General features: G+C 33.7%; 1 protein-coding gene across 2 annotated transcripts; it reads left to right on the forward strand.

The window, feature by feature from the left end:
* Window positions 1-3741: 3741 nt before the first annotated feature.
* LOC106709437 lies at window positions 3742-7465 on the forward strand. Of its 2 annotated transcripts, none has more exons than XM_014501240.2 (6): window positions 3742-3867; window positions 4277-4342; window positions 4659-4784; window positions 5007-5075; window positions 7208-7284; window positions 7385-7465. In XM_014501240.2, the coding sequence occupies exons 1-5, from the start codon at window positions 3800-3802 to the stop codon at window positions 7263-7265; spliced, it is 387 nt and encodes a 128-aa protein (XP_014356726.1). In that variant the 5' UTR covers window positions 3742-3799; the 3' UTR covers window positions 7266-7284; window positions 7385-7465. The 2 variants fall into 2 exon arrangements, with proteins under 2 accessions (XP_014356726.1, XP_045540769.1); XM_045684813.1 differs by lacking the exon at window positions 7385-7465 and adding an exon at window positions 6096-6147 and having other exon boundaries at window positions 7208-7270.
* The last annotated feature ends 7238 nt before the right edge of the window (window positions 7466-14703 follow it).

Genomic DNA, 14703 nt, shown 5'->3' on the forward strand with positions numbered 1-14703 from the left:
TCTTGGCTGAAAAATCTGCGCTAATGGGACTACAAAAGTACGCGTTCTATATTTCGAGCTGCCGTGTGCAGAGTTCAAGTTGATATGATGATCGCCAACCTTCGTTAGGAGATGGCACCAAAAGAAGAAGAAATGTTAAGTAACCGACGGCGTGGTTACTTCTTAATCTAAAATGAATTAATTATTTAAACTATCTTACTTATCTTACTTCTTCCTAATATAAAAAATGCGAATGTTTGGACGTTTGTTTGAAGGTATCTCCGGAACCGCTTAACGAATTTTGACGAAATTTGGCATAGATGTAAGAGCAAAGACTGGAAGAATACTAGGCTACTAATAAAGTTTTTCTTTTATACCGCGCGGACGGAGTTGCGGGCGTCAGCTAGTTAAAAAGAACGTATGATTGTATGAATATCAAAGTGAATGACTTAAATGAAGTAACAAACGAGAATGCATCGCAGGTTTAAGTTCTTTTTAATGCGAATTATTAATGATCCAATCCGCTCCTCTTTATCACTTGGACCACAAGGTAATTTCCTAGGACCTAGTGATGGATTGACCAAGTAATATTATCAAGACATATTAGAAAATACCGCCTTCGTTAGTTAGGTGGAAATCGAAGGATACAAAGCGTACGTCATTATATAAATGTCTATTAAATTAATTAGAATAGTCATACGACTTTAACCGTGCTGGATTAAAAGATATTATCATGCGCTATTTGCCCATTTTTCACAGGGTGTATTAAATTTCAAATAATTATAGGTACATTAACAGTTCTACCTAAATCTAAAACATATGACATAAGCTAAACTAATATAATATTTAGAAAGATCTATATTGTTTGTTCAGTATAAACTCAAAATCTATTTAACTCGTAAAAAATATTGAAATAACTACCAGTATCAAGACTATAGGGTGCAAACGCTCTTCACACTTAACAAATATTGAGTAGAAGGAAGACTGGAAGACGTAGATCAAGTAACTACCCGTTACAGCAGTGCAGATGAACATTTACTTTTACAAAGATGTCAACCTATCTGCTTTTTGTCAGCGTGACTAAGGTCCTTTAAAGACTTAAACGAGCTTATGTTGAAGACATATTACAGTACTAGGTATGCCCACGACTTCTTCAACAAGAAATATTGTCTTCGGATAGTATATAAATGACTTAGGCTAATTATTTTGCTTAAAATTATAAAACATTACAACAAAATATATTAAACTTACAAAACATTCACATAAACTTTACATATTCCTATACAAATTTTTATCCCCTTTTTCCTGTTGTTATTTTGTACCCTTGAAGGTAAAACTTTTACGAATTTTAAATGTCATATTTATTTATATCAAATTAACAGCCTAAAAAATAAGATTCAAGCTTCTAACTGTAAAAATAAAGTAACTTAGATACAATCTTCCATCTCTAATGTCAACCCCTTACAACTCTTTTTTCGCGTTAAAACGTACCCTATAACCTTCCACAGACCTTTGACTATAAGTGCATCAAATTTCGTTTAAACCGGTTAAGTAGTTTTGGCGTGACAGCGAGACAAAGACAGATTTTTATTTCACATTTTTAATATTACTAAAGATTTTCATGTGATAGGTTTATAACTTGGACCAAACACAAAAGGTGGCATTTAGGTGGCATATCAATCATACTCGTAGGTGACGACACATCGCCACCAAAGCGAACGTTGAGCTATGGAAAGTGTATAATATTCTATTTCAACGTTAAACTGCCAATGACATGAAAGGCAAGCTTTATGACATCAATCTTATTATGTTCTTTGAAAAAAAACGTAAAGACACAAATTAGTACATTAAAATACATAATTTAAAGTTGTATTACTTTAAAAGGAGTTTTAATACTTTCGGATGAAAACACATAAACTGCTTATCCTATTTAAAAAAATCTTTAACCAAAATACTTCTACCAATGTTCCTCGCGTAGTTTATCTTTCGTTCTACCAATTAAAAAAGAACAATAGAATCTTACAGGAATGCCCCATTTGAGAAAGATAAAAAAAATATGTTCTCTTTTATATCCATCTTACTAATATTATAAACAACTAGCTGTTGCCGGCGCCGTCCGCGGGCAGTTAAAAAAAGTTAATAGGGGTATGAAAAATAGATGTTGGCCGATTCTCAGACCTACTCAATATGCTCACAAAATTTCACGAGAATCGGTCAAGCCGTTTCGGAGGAGTACGGGAACGAACATTGTGACACGAAAATTTTATATAAAAGATGTTTAGATGGATGCAGGAATCGCAGGCGACAGCTAGTCTTCTATAAGATTAATAAAATTCGAGCTTCATTATGTTACATCGAAAGAAAAATCATATTGCGCTAACATAATGTATTAGCGTTTTTTATAGGAAAAGGTGGCAAACGAGCAAGCGGACCCTTTAAATCGTCAAAATAGCGAAGCGACCATAGACATCTGGATTTGCAAATGCGTTGCCTGCCTGTAATCGACAGCATGAGAACGCAAAGAAAGAGGATGTTTCCCCTTCCTATGCGTCCTCACCTATACTAAATTAGAAAGATAAGGTTGGGAAAGGGAAGAGGAATTAAATTAGGCCTCCCGGATCCACACTCATCAGACTGTACGCAGAATTACTTCCATTTCACGCCTGTCTTCTGTATGGTCATGGTATTACACTGGTTTGGCCGGTCTATTAGTGCAAAATATGTTATCGTGATCTCTGCTGCTATTAACTATAAGTTTACTAACAATGAAAATCCGATTTGCGTATATAATACCGAGTTAATACTCTTGTAGTATAGTCACCCACAGTCGAGGACGTTTATTTCCGACCCATTTGCGAATGTCAATTGACACTCACAAAGCAATTAGGTCCGAAACTTGTCACAGTAACATATGTATGATGTGCTAAATTACTCCTGGTGACAGTTTGCCGTATGATTTTCGATCCTAAGTGGGAAGCGAATTTAATTCTTTTACTGTACATGATTGAAAACAAAATGATCAACTCAACTATTATTGGTTAGTGGAAATCGGTTTTTCTGTTATGTGGGCTTTGTTAGAAACTTTTTGCATGTTACAAAGGGAACGCCTATTTATTTAGGATGACCCACTCTGATGTTTAGAGGGCAAATCGAAACGATAAACATGCTTGTTTAGAACAAATGAGCTTCCTTTTATATAAGTTACTGGTTTGAGGACCTTTTTTTTACATTATCATAAGAAAAACTATAGTAGTTTTGATAAAATACAACGCAAAAGAAAAACCATTTCCTTCAGAATATTTTTTTTTTACTTAATTCATTACTTTAGTTTTATTAAATTATCCTAGCACGGTCGTTGTTAAGTATTCACAATTTTCGGGATAACATAACTATATCAGATATCTTTACGCACTTTACGCGCGGGGTGGGGTAAAATATTTTTGAAATATCTTCATAGACGTATATGCAAAGCACTCACACAAAACTAGCACACAAACAAGAACCTATTAGTTTTTTATTTAGCAGATCAAAATCTCGCGATTGGCAGGTCCTGTCTCTTAAAAGTCAAAGACAGAAACCAAAGATGTTATGATTGAACTACTTGATAAAATTAAAACTAAATAATTGTGACATAAGTCGCAATCAAGAAGACTGACAAAGACGAAACGTCAAAAAAATCTATCAAGTATGCATTCAACGTAAAAATTACAAACAAAATAATAATGTTTGATTTTAATTAAATAGCGTTAAATTTTTATATCTAATGTTAGGTGAATATATAAATGAGGGACCAATGTTTGACAAGTCTTAGTGAAAACAAATGGGTCTCTTGCACAGCAAGGCAGCTTGTCTGAAACGAAAAATTGACGAATCTACAAGTAATTCAAGGTTTGCCAATTCAATTCATATTTCCCTTCTTCTTTATCCTGTTCTCGATGCAAAAAAATCTCAATCAATCAGAAAGAAACCTGAGTTGATTCATAACGGTTAGTTTTAGCCCACAACTCCTTCCGCGCGGTATTTAAAAATAAAACTTGATTATTCGGCCATGTATTCTTTCAGACTATGTTTTAAAGCCAAATTTCATCGAGATCCGTTGAGGCCTTCTGCAAAAACCTTCTAACAAACATCAATCCATCCATCCAAACTTTCTCAATTATAATATTAGTATGATAGACATTAATAGCTAGGTATATATGTATACATATATAGCTATGCCACCAATTAAAAAAAAAACGATTTTTTTTAAGAAAATATATATGAAATCTTAAAAACTGTCTCAATGTGTCTTTTACAGTTTATCTAATTTACGCTATATACTAAATGCTGATAAACCAAAATGGAATCTGTTTTGGAAAAGAAAGTAAGTAAGAAAGAATAATACTTAATAAAAAGTAATCTTGAAGATGAAGTAACGTTTGTCAACGTAAACATATAAAACTGCTTCAGAGGACAACACAATAACGTTCGAATAAAGAAACATTGCAAAAAATTTGAATAATAAGTTAATCAGTTCCTAAAGTGCATCTCAAGTCTCTGCAATCTCAAAAGTCTCAGAAAATTTTCGAAGAGTCGCCAAAATTTAATTCTATAAAATTAGGTTCCTTGCCTCGATTTTTCTATTATGTCTGAGCTTTATTTCGTCACAATTATTGAGGATAATAAATATTAATTTCCAGGATATCACCAGTGCAAACGTACTCAGCTACGTCTCGTAAGCTTATGAAGGGCTGTGTTTGTGGTAACATGAGGCCGTGCAAGCAAAAGATAACACCAAAAGGAGTAATTATGCATTATCCAAAAAAGTAAGTTCATCAAAAATTTTATTTTATAATGATCTTTTTTTGAAATCTTTTCTCCAATAATTATTGGAAACGGAGAACGAAGTGGAGATATTAATAAGCATGTTAGAAAGGATTGTATCACGTTTGAAAATAGTAGTTCCTTGATTTTAATATTTAGTTTACTGCTTACGAATTTATCTCTAATGTCATGTTTGAACTTAATAAAATGCTAACCTTTTCCAGAAAAAAAGCATTCACCAACTTCCGACGAAAAAAGGAATTAATACCCGAAAAACGTGGTCGCAATATAAAGTAAGGAGAAATTGAATATTTCATCGTTTATTTCTAAACTAGAATTTATTGCTTCAATTTTTTTATTTGTATAACTAACCTATGTAGTTAAAACTAGAACAATCATTATCGAATGCCAAAATACATTTCAAGCAAATACTAGATGCCTGTACGAAATTAATAAATTTTCTCGGTCGTGGTCAATCAACCACAATTTATTTGTTACCTCAAAATATTGCGGTGCAAATTATTCAACAACGTGGTTTATTCATTTTGAAATTCTAAATTACATACAAATATATTTTTCCCGCGACTACGTCCGCAGAAATAAAAAGAATAGTAAGTAGCCTTGGTACCTCTGGACTAAGTTCTCCATATATCTGTGCCATATTTTATAGATCCATAATTCCCTTTTGAAAATATTCACTGACAAACTTTCGAATTCAAAATTAAAGTATGATAACCCGTCATCCATACAATTTAATGATAGTAATAGTTTATGAGAAGAATTAAAATTTGGCCAAATTTCATCCAGGCATCAAATATAAACTGCAAGGAAAGTACATGAAAATAATTAAAACAAATAGGAATTTAAATTAAAATTACAAGAAGACTTATTATTAGATTTTAACCTTGCAAATTCGTAAAACAACATTTAAATACTCAAACTTTCGTAAGACATTATCATAAACTAAATTATAAACGCCTAAAACACTCACGTATCTTAGTCCGGTGTCGGCACCGACTAGGGGGTTCTTTCATCAGGGTGAGTAGGAAGCTGGTACATACATACATATATAGTGTATACTGTGGAAAGGACAGGTTGGTAATATTTTTCACAGCTATTTATGTTTTGTCATCAGTACACTAAAAGTGTTCTGTCTGTCATTAAATACGTACTGTGAGGGTCAAGTAGTTTAATAAATATAACTTGTTTTTATTAAACTGTAAGATACATCACATGCTAACAATAAGGATCTTATGCTCCTTCTTTTTTGTATTTAATTTCCTATCTACAAGTTTCATGTACTTTCACTTCAGGTGCCACAACATTGGGATGCCCTATAGGATCATTCAACTCATATCATCGGCTGTACGTTATTTTACTATTTTTATGAGAATTAAATATAAGCTTTTAAGCTATAAGTACCTTTTTTTCCATTAAGCTACAATTCGTGCGCGATAGCCATTTGTATTAGAATCACCAGTCTTATGTTGACTGATGCGACTGTGAATGCTGTCCAAAAAGATTGCGTGAGTTTAACAGCTAAATGGAAAAAGTATCTTAGAGATAGTAGAATTTTAGAGGCGGGTTTTCATTATGCATGTCTCCCTAGATGGACGATGCGTCATGGAAATAGTATCATCTGAAGTTGTAATGCCAGTAGTTCAAGGGAACTTTTTTTTAATTTATCAAGATTAAAATGAAATGGTTCTTTTACTCAATTCCTTGTTTTGAGAATTATACAATACTAACGGTCGACCACAACTCTATATATGCTGAAATAAATACAAAATTTGTTCTTCCAGACTATGTTCTACATCTGTGCCAAATTCCATCAAGATACCTTAAGTCTTTCTGAAGACCTTCTAACAAGCATCCATTCATCCATCCGTTTAAAATTTCTTATTTATAATGTTACTAGGATTGCATATTGTTTATCTTATATATATAAAATTTTCGTGTCACGGGGTTCGAACTTGAACTCCTCCGAAACGACTTGACCGATTCTCATGAAATTTTGTGAGCATATTCAGTAGGTCTGAGAATCGGCCAACATCTATTTTTCATAACAAACCCCCCCCCCCCCTATTTAGTTTTTTTTTTAACTGCGCGCCGACGGAGTCGCGGGCGACAGCTAGTCTAAGATATAAAATTCTCGTGTCGCGGTGTTTGTGGTTAAACTCCTCTGAAACGGCTTGACCGATTCTCATGAATTTTTGTGAGCATATTCAGTAGGTCTGAGAATCGGCCAACATCTATTTTTCATACCCCTATTAAGATTTTTTTAAAAGCGCGCGGATGGAGTCGCGGGCGACAGCTAGTATACCTATAAATCCCGTCCAACGTTCTCTGTTAATTTGATATCATATTGTGAATTAACTAAATTTATAGACCAATGATATACATAAATTGTATTTTCTACTTCCAGGCCTTGTATACAAAATAAAGTTGAATTTATCACACATAAGAAATTTCCTGTTTGGTAAATAGACAAGTATTAGTAAGGTAAGGTACAATTGTGATTTTTGTTTTATAAGGTCCTTTATAAGATATCGCTCGTAAAAAAAGTTTATATTAAAAGCATGTATTTTTCCATATTTTTCAGTGTTCTCATTATTCCTGTGTTGAAGATGTAATGTTGATCAGTTTTAAACCCAAATGTTAAAAAATATACACCTACAATCAAATGGTTTTTGTTTATTTTTCCTCTAAATTTTGAAGAAAAACTATAAGGTAAAAATTAAAACTTCCTAAACATTCTGTCACTAATCAACAATCAATTTTCACTGCTGACAAATCTGAATAAAACTTATATCACTTATCAAAGAAATTAAGTACATTTTTACATGTATTTCGGTAGTGAAAACTCACAATTATATTATTATTCAATAATGATGACGATGATGATTGTGGTGATGACTGTCGACAAGGGAGACGTAATAAAGCTGCGACTTTCAGATGCGTACTGATTTATTTATACTTTATTTATAACTACCCTTATAAACAATACCGACAACCCCCTTTTAAACAAAAACAAAAAAAAAAAAAAGTACAACAATATAGAAAAACAGGAAAAAAAAACATTATATATTATTTAAATTAGACTAACACATGCCTTATAAAACATTGTAGGTAATTTTTGTAACAATACTCTTGGGGTATGAATTAAAACAATGAAAACCTCTTAGTTTTTCAAAGAAATATTTTGTTTGTAACATGTAAATTATATAGGTAATCAATAGCAGTTTCGGTTAGACTTTAACTGTATTAAAGTGCACACTACTATTCTTTACATTTATATATATATTATTTATTTGTTCATTACTTCCATTGAATATTTTGTTATAACATTATTTATTTTACTACTTTCGATATAATATGAAATAAACTATCTAATACTTACTAACTAACTAATAACACTAATAATACTTAACTAACATATACTTACTAATACTTATCACAAAAATTATATATATTAAAATAAAAATTTACGTTTTTTAAGCTGTTAACAGTTAACTATAAAACTTTAATGATGTAAAATTATAATAAATGGAAAAAGAAAACGAGAACAATTATACATAATCTACAGAGAAGCTATATACTGTGAATATGCCTTCTTAGCCATATTAAACTATTATATCGGCTTCAATTACAATAATATAAAGTTAATACAAAATATTTTTTATGTACGAGTATATTCCAATTACATTGATGCTGTGCCGGGCGCGGAGTATCCCCACCGCTCAGGCTGCCTCACGGTCCTGCCAGAACGAGTTGTGATTTGGTTAGGCTGATGTGAATATGCCGGCTGACAACTATTGTTAACTGTTATGTCGTCGTAAGTGTCGCTATTTGAGTCGTTTAATGATTCATATTTTTTTAAACTTGTATTAAGATTTAAATGTCTACGGTTGCGAATTAATGTCGTACCATTGTTCAATTTTATGAGATAAGACCTCTTACTTAAGATTGCCTGTACGACCCCGCTTACCCATTGCTTATTGAAACGCACTTTAACCTTTTGACCTACAACTAGGTCACACATGTCCTTAGCTCTTTTATCGTAATAATATTTTTGTTTTAATTGTCTATCAACTAAATTATTTCTTACGTTCCTGTAGATGACAGGGCGAAGTAGACGAGGCTGGTAAGGAATTGTTGTTCTTAACTTCCTACTGAATAAAAGCTCAGACGGAGATGGTAATGTTGTACTTATAGGTGTATTTATATAATGTAGTAACGCAAGTCTAAAATCAGTCTTATCTAAACGGGTCTTTTTCATAATGTTTTTTATAGTTTGAATTGTTCTTTCAACTTGCCCATTCGATTGTGGATATCGAGGGGATGATGTTATATGCTTAAAGTTCCATTCGCGTGCGAAAAGTCGAAATTCTTTAGAATTGAATTCAGGGCCATTGTCTGACATTACTGTTTCAGGAATTCCAAACCTAGAAAATATATTTTTTAAATGATTTACTATAACATCACTTCTGAGCGATTCCACTTGAACTACCTCAACAAATTTACTATAATAATCAACGACGATTAAATATTTTTCGCCCTGAAAATGAAACGAGTCCGCCCCTATCTTCAGCCAAGCCCTATTTGGTACCTCATGCGGTATTAAAGTTTCTTTTTGATTTTCGTTTTTAAAAGTAAGACACGCTTGACATTTACTTATGTAATCTTCTAATTGACTATTTATGTTCGGCCAAAACATGCTCTCTCTCATTATTAATTTACATTTTTCTAAACCTAAATGCCCTGTGTGTATTTTTTTTAGCATCTCATCTCTCATGACTTTTGGTATGACGACTCTGTCGCCTTTCCAAACTAAACCGTGTGCAGTTGATAACTCATCCCTATAACACCAGTAAGGAGAAACAATATTATTTAATTTTTGTTTATGCTCGGGCCAACCATTTTTAATAAGTTCTATTAATGTCTGCAATTCATTATCGTTTTGTGTGCAATACTGTAATTTTACAAAATGAGAATCTGTGAGTGGATTCGAAGCTATGACCGCAGAGACGTGCGCTTCGGTGTCCAAGTAATTACTCAATTGCGCATGACTCACCGGCTCCGCGTCGCGCGACAATGCATCGGCTATGAACAAATATTTACCGGGCTTATATTTTAATGTGAATGTGTATCGTTGAAGACGTAACAACATTCTTTGTAGCCTGGGGGGTGCCTCAGCTATGGGTTTCACTATAATGTGCACTAAAGGCTTGTGATCTGTCTCAATCGTAACGTCACATTTACCAAAAATGTAAGAATAAAACTTTTCACATGCAAACACACAGGCTAACAATTCTTTTTCAATTTGAGCATAATTTTGTTCGGCCTTAGTAAGCGTACGAGATGCATAACTAACCGGTAAATTATTTTGTAATAAACAAGCACCCAGACCGTTTTTACTCGCGTCCACCGATAACACTACTGGCTTATTGACATCGTAATATTGTAACACAGGTGGTTTGGTAAGACACTCTTTTAAAACATTAAATGACCTGGCATGATCTGGCGTCCAGTGCCATTCTATATCCTTTTTTAACAACTGTCGTAGTAAATGTGTTTTATCTGACAAGTTTGCAATAAAGCTACCGACGTAATTAACCAAACCAAGAAACCTTTCGACATCTTTTTTATTTTTTGGAACCATCATTTTTTTTATCGCGGAAGTATGTGACTCGTCGGGATGAATCCCATTTTGAGTGATTCTATGACCTAAATACTTAATTTCCGTTAATGCAAATTTACATTTTTCTTTGTTCAACTTCAAATTAATTAATCTACATCTATCTAGCACTCGCTTTAACCGTTCATCGTGTTCATACTGGGTTTTACCATATATTAATAAATCATCGACAAACAAACACACACCTTCAATGTCATCAAAATTTTCGTACATCTTTTTATGAAATACTTCTGACGCTGACGAAATCCCGTACGGTAAACGTAAAAATTTATATCTACCAAAAGCTGTATTGAACGTGCATAAATCAGCGCTTTTTTCATTTAATTTTAATTGCCAGAACCCATTTTTGGCGTCTAATGTGCTGTAAAATTTTGAACCCGCCAAATTTGTCGTGATTTCGTCTAGCGTGGGTAAGTGAAAGTGTTCCCTTTTAATTGCTTTGTTAAGATCCTTAGGATCTAAGCAAATACGTAAATCACCGTTTGGTTTCCGTACGACAGTCATGCTACTCACCCAATTACTCGGCCCTTCTACTTTACTTATAATTTTTTGCATTTCCATCTCATTTAATTTATTTTTTACCTTTTCTTTAATGGCCACAGGTAACTTTCGCGGTGCGTGAACAACCGGACGGACGGATTTATCTATAGCTATTTTGTATTCACCTGGCATACATCCTAAACCTTCAAATACGTCTTTATATTCGTGCAGAATTTTCTCCTTAAAATTATCATTACTTTGTTTACTTATTGCTAATGTCAGTTTTATTAAATTTAATTCCTGACAGGATTGACAACCTAAAATTGGTGGCGAATCTACATCGGCTATAATAAAATCTAAGATGTAATTAACATCCTTGTACTCGACTTTTATGTTACACCGACCTACAACTTTAATGTCCCCGCCGGAATATCCGCGTAATTTAACTGCACTTTTCATTAGGCTGTCACTTGTCATACCTATCTTTTGTAAATATCTTCTAGGCAGCACATTCACATCAGCCCCTGTGTCTAATTTAAATTGAATTTTATTCCCGTTTATTAATAAATCTACACACCATTTGCTATTGGGTTCATGAAAATAATAAATTACCTGGTCAGGGGACTGGTCAGCCTGTGGGAACTCCGACTGCACCTCGTACACATTGTTGCATACTCGCGAAAAATGATTTAAATTGTTACAATTAAGGCATCTCCTTCCGTACGCTGGACACTGATTATAACCATGAGTTATGCCGCACTTCATGCACTTTGAACTGTTATCACGTCTCACATACTTATTGTTCGAATTTACATTTTCGTTATTAAACGTCGAAGACGTAGTACGAAAATTGTTTGACGCAGAATGCATGCCGTAAACGCCGCCGGGGCGTGCGGGCTGGCAACGCCGCGATGTACCGCCGCGCCATGGCACGCCGCGAACACCGCGCCCGCGCGCACGCCCTGCTTCCGCTGCGCCTGCACGCTGAAATCTCCACATTGCGTCACACTCGTAGTTTTCATAACAGATGTCTTTATTTTCATTACGTTTGTTTACTTCGTATGCATTATTTTCTTCGGTTTTACATTTAATTGTTCCAGCTTGCACTTTTGATATTTGGGCAAGATTACATATATCTAATGTTTTTTGAAGAGTTAAATCCGGTTCTCTTAACAAACGTTCTCTTAATGAATTATCTGTAATCCCACAAATTATACGGTCCCTTATGAGGTCGTCGCACAAGTTCGCAAACTCACAATTTGCCGCCATTTTCTTTAGTTGAAAAGCATATTGTTCGACAGACTCATTATCTTGTTGTTCTTGGGTAAAAAATTGATGTCTGAGCACTGTAATATTCTTTTTGGCCTTGAAAAAGTTATCAAATTTTTCTATTAGTCTCCCTAAATTTGAAAAAGACTCGTTAAATTGGTTGTACACTTCCCTACACTGTTCGCCAACCAAATGCAAAAATATATTAATTTGAACTTTTTCACTCTTCTTCGCTAATTCACAGGCTTCGTAATAAATAAGGAATGCACTTTTCCATTTTTTCCACTCTTCCGATAAGTTTCCTGATGTTAAATTGTCCAAATTATTAGTATAACAAAATGGCGACGGTGGAGGGAGTACGGCTTCCATTTTTTTGTTACACGATTGTTATTTAATGTTCCTATATTTTATTTGTCGCTAATTTCTCACTATAACTGCACAATATTTTGTCCACTTTTACTTTTAAACTTTAAATCGATAATCCTACCGGCTGCGCCATGTCGACAAGGGAAACGTAATAAAGCTGCGACTTTCAGATGCGTACTGATTTATTTATACTTTATTTATAACTACCCTTATAAACAATACCGACAATGACGATGTCCTCTGCGAAATTGCAATCGGAGGTGACAGCAAATATAAACTTAGTTCTGAAGGTCACGTCACATAGTGAACAGTACAACTGACTTGAGGTACAAAGAACGTCGTATTTTATATTCAAGTACCTTATATTTTTGAGTTTACACAGCTGTAAATCTTCTCATTATAAAAAGTACTCTGATAAAACGAATATCCACAGGACTATAGTAAAACATATGAATAGTGTGTCCTTTAAGCAATTTACAGACTGAGAAAAAGATAAAAGGCGAAATATATTGGTAGCTAACAGATTGCGACAAGGGTTTCTTCTCTGCGACACGGTATTGAAAGTCTAATAAAAATGATTTATTTGTAAGAAAAATCTGAAGATTTATATAAAAATACATAGTTCTATTAATGGATTAAAATGTATACTGTAGTCTACTTAAGATGAATTTAACTTGCATTGAAACAAATTTTAATCCCTGTTTCTTCAGAGAATTTGTTTTTACACATGAGTTCTAACAATGGAAACCCACTGCTAGGCACAAATACTGCAAGAACGGCTGTAGTTTCACTTTTCCCTATCAGGCCACATAAGTCTATCGCACAATTGCAAGAAGAATGTCCAAATCAATTCTTATCCTTATTAATATTGGTCTTTATTAAATAAATCGTTCCGATTTCTTTCTGCTTCGACGTTACAATGTGACCCTTGTCAGTATCAGTGAGACAGCGATATGGAGCAACTTCTTATCTTTTTGTTTCGAGATTAAAGCGACAAATTGTCTTGTGAATCAAATATTCGGTAGGGTATTTGTACCATAAAAATCTATCTGATATTTTCAAACAAATTTCCCTATTTGGTATTGAGATAAAAAAAAAGATTATCGTGCTTTAGTCTCGAGAAAAATGGATTTTGGTAATTCTTACAAATTCATTGGTACCAAATTTAAGCAACCTATAAATCACAATAGCAATGTAAAAAGATGGATTATTTAGAGGTCAACTGATAATTTCGGATCGATTTCAACGTCTCGTGGGATTAACTGCGAAAATAAGAAAGGAATTAATGCTGATATGACAGATGATAGAACAATTTAGAAATCAAAACATACTGTGCATGACCATGTGAACTGGGAACAGTAGGTTTTTTTTTGGTATCGGGAGTAGGGGGAATCTTCGAAAAGATATCCTGCTTTCAGGCGGAAGACCCACTAAAATTTGAAGCGCAATTGAAGAGGTTTCGGAATCTCCGAGGAACATCCCGGAACCCTCAAGGCTTAACTACACGGGGAACAGGCCTATCACGAATATTTGCTATCATCACATCGTCACCGAGAAGATTTGTATTTTAATTTGCGCTGTTCCTCATCACCATCACAAAAGGTTTTATAAGAAAGCATGCGCTGCTGCTCGGGACAGTCTCTCTCCATCCGTCGTATCGGAACGTCTGATATTTAAGTTTATTTACGTGCTGTTTGAGTTTATATTATTGGGAGGACTATTAAGAAGTAGAGTTAAATTCGGTATTTCGCTCTTTATTTTTTTAATACTTTTGGAACAAATATTTAATAGGATTTTCAGATGTATCGTTAATATTATGACCAACCTAATGGTAGATTATTGTTTGGAACGCTGTATGAGTTTGGGAACTTTTGTCTTCATTTCTATTAGTTATCAAAATAAACTTTTCTGTTTAAAGCATCGCAGTGAATGTTCAATCAGGGACGAGCGATTTCGCGCTTTTGTCTCTAAATTTACTTTGTTTACTAGTTCTCCTTTGTGTGTTCATTTCGTTGACATTCTCTATTGTTCGTATAACAAAAGGTGCCGAGTCGATTCTCGTGTTTTATTCTCGGTTCTATTAAATTTTAGTTTAACAAATAAATTTT

Source organism: Papilio machaon, chromosome 27 (assembly GCF_912999745.1).
Source record: "Papilio machaon chromosome 27, ilPapMach1.1, whole genome shotgun sequence".
Taxonomy (NCBI): Eukaryota; Metazoa; Arthropoda; class Insecta; order Lepidoptera; family Papilionidae; genus Papilio; species Papilio machaon.

Coding starts and splice junctions, on each gene's coding strand:
- LOC106709437 (XM_045684813.1), top strand. CDS start 3,800: ATGGGTCTCTTGCACAGCAAGGCAGCTTGTCTGAAACGAAAAATTGAC. Junction 4,343..4,658: donor AATCTGTTTTGGAAAAGAAA/GTAAGTAAGAAA, acceptor ATTAATTTCCAG/GATATCACCAGTGCAAACGT. Junction 5,076..6,095: donor AAACGTGGTCGCAATATAAA/GTAAGGAGAAAT, acceptor CTTTCACTTCAG/GTGCCACAACATTGGGATGC.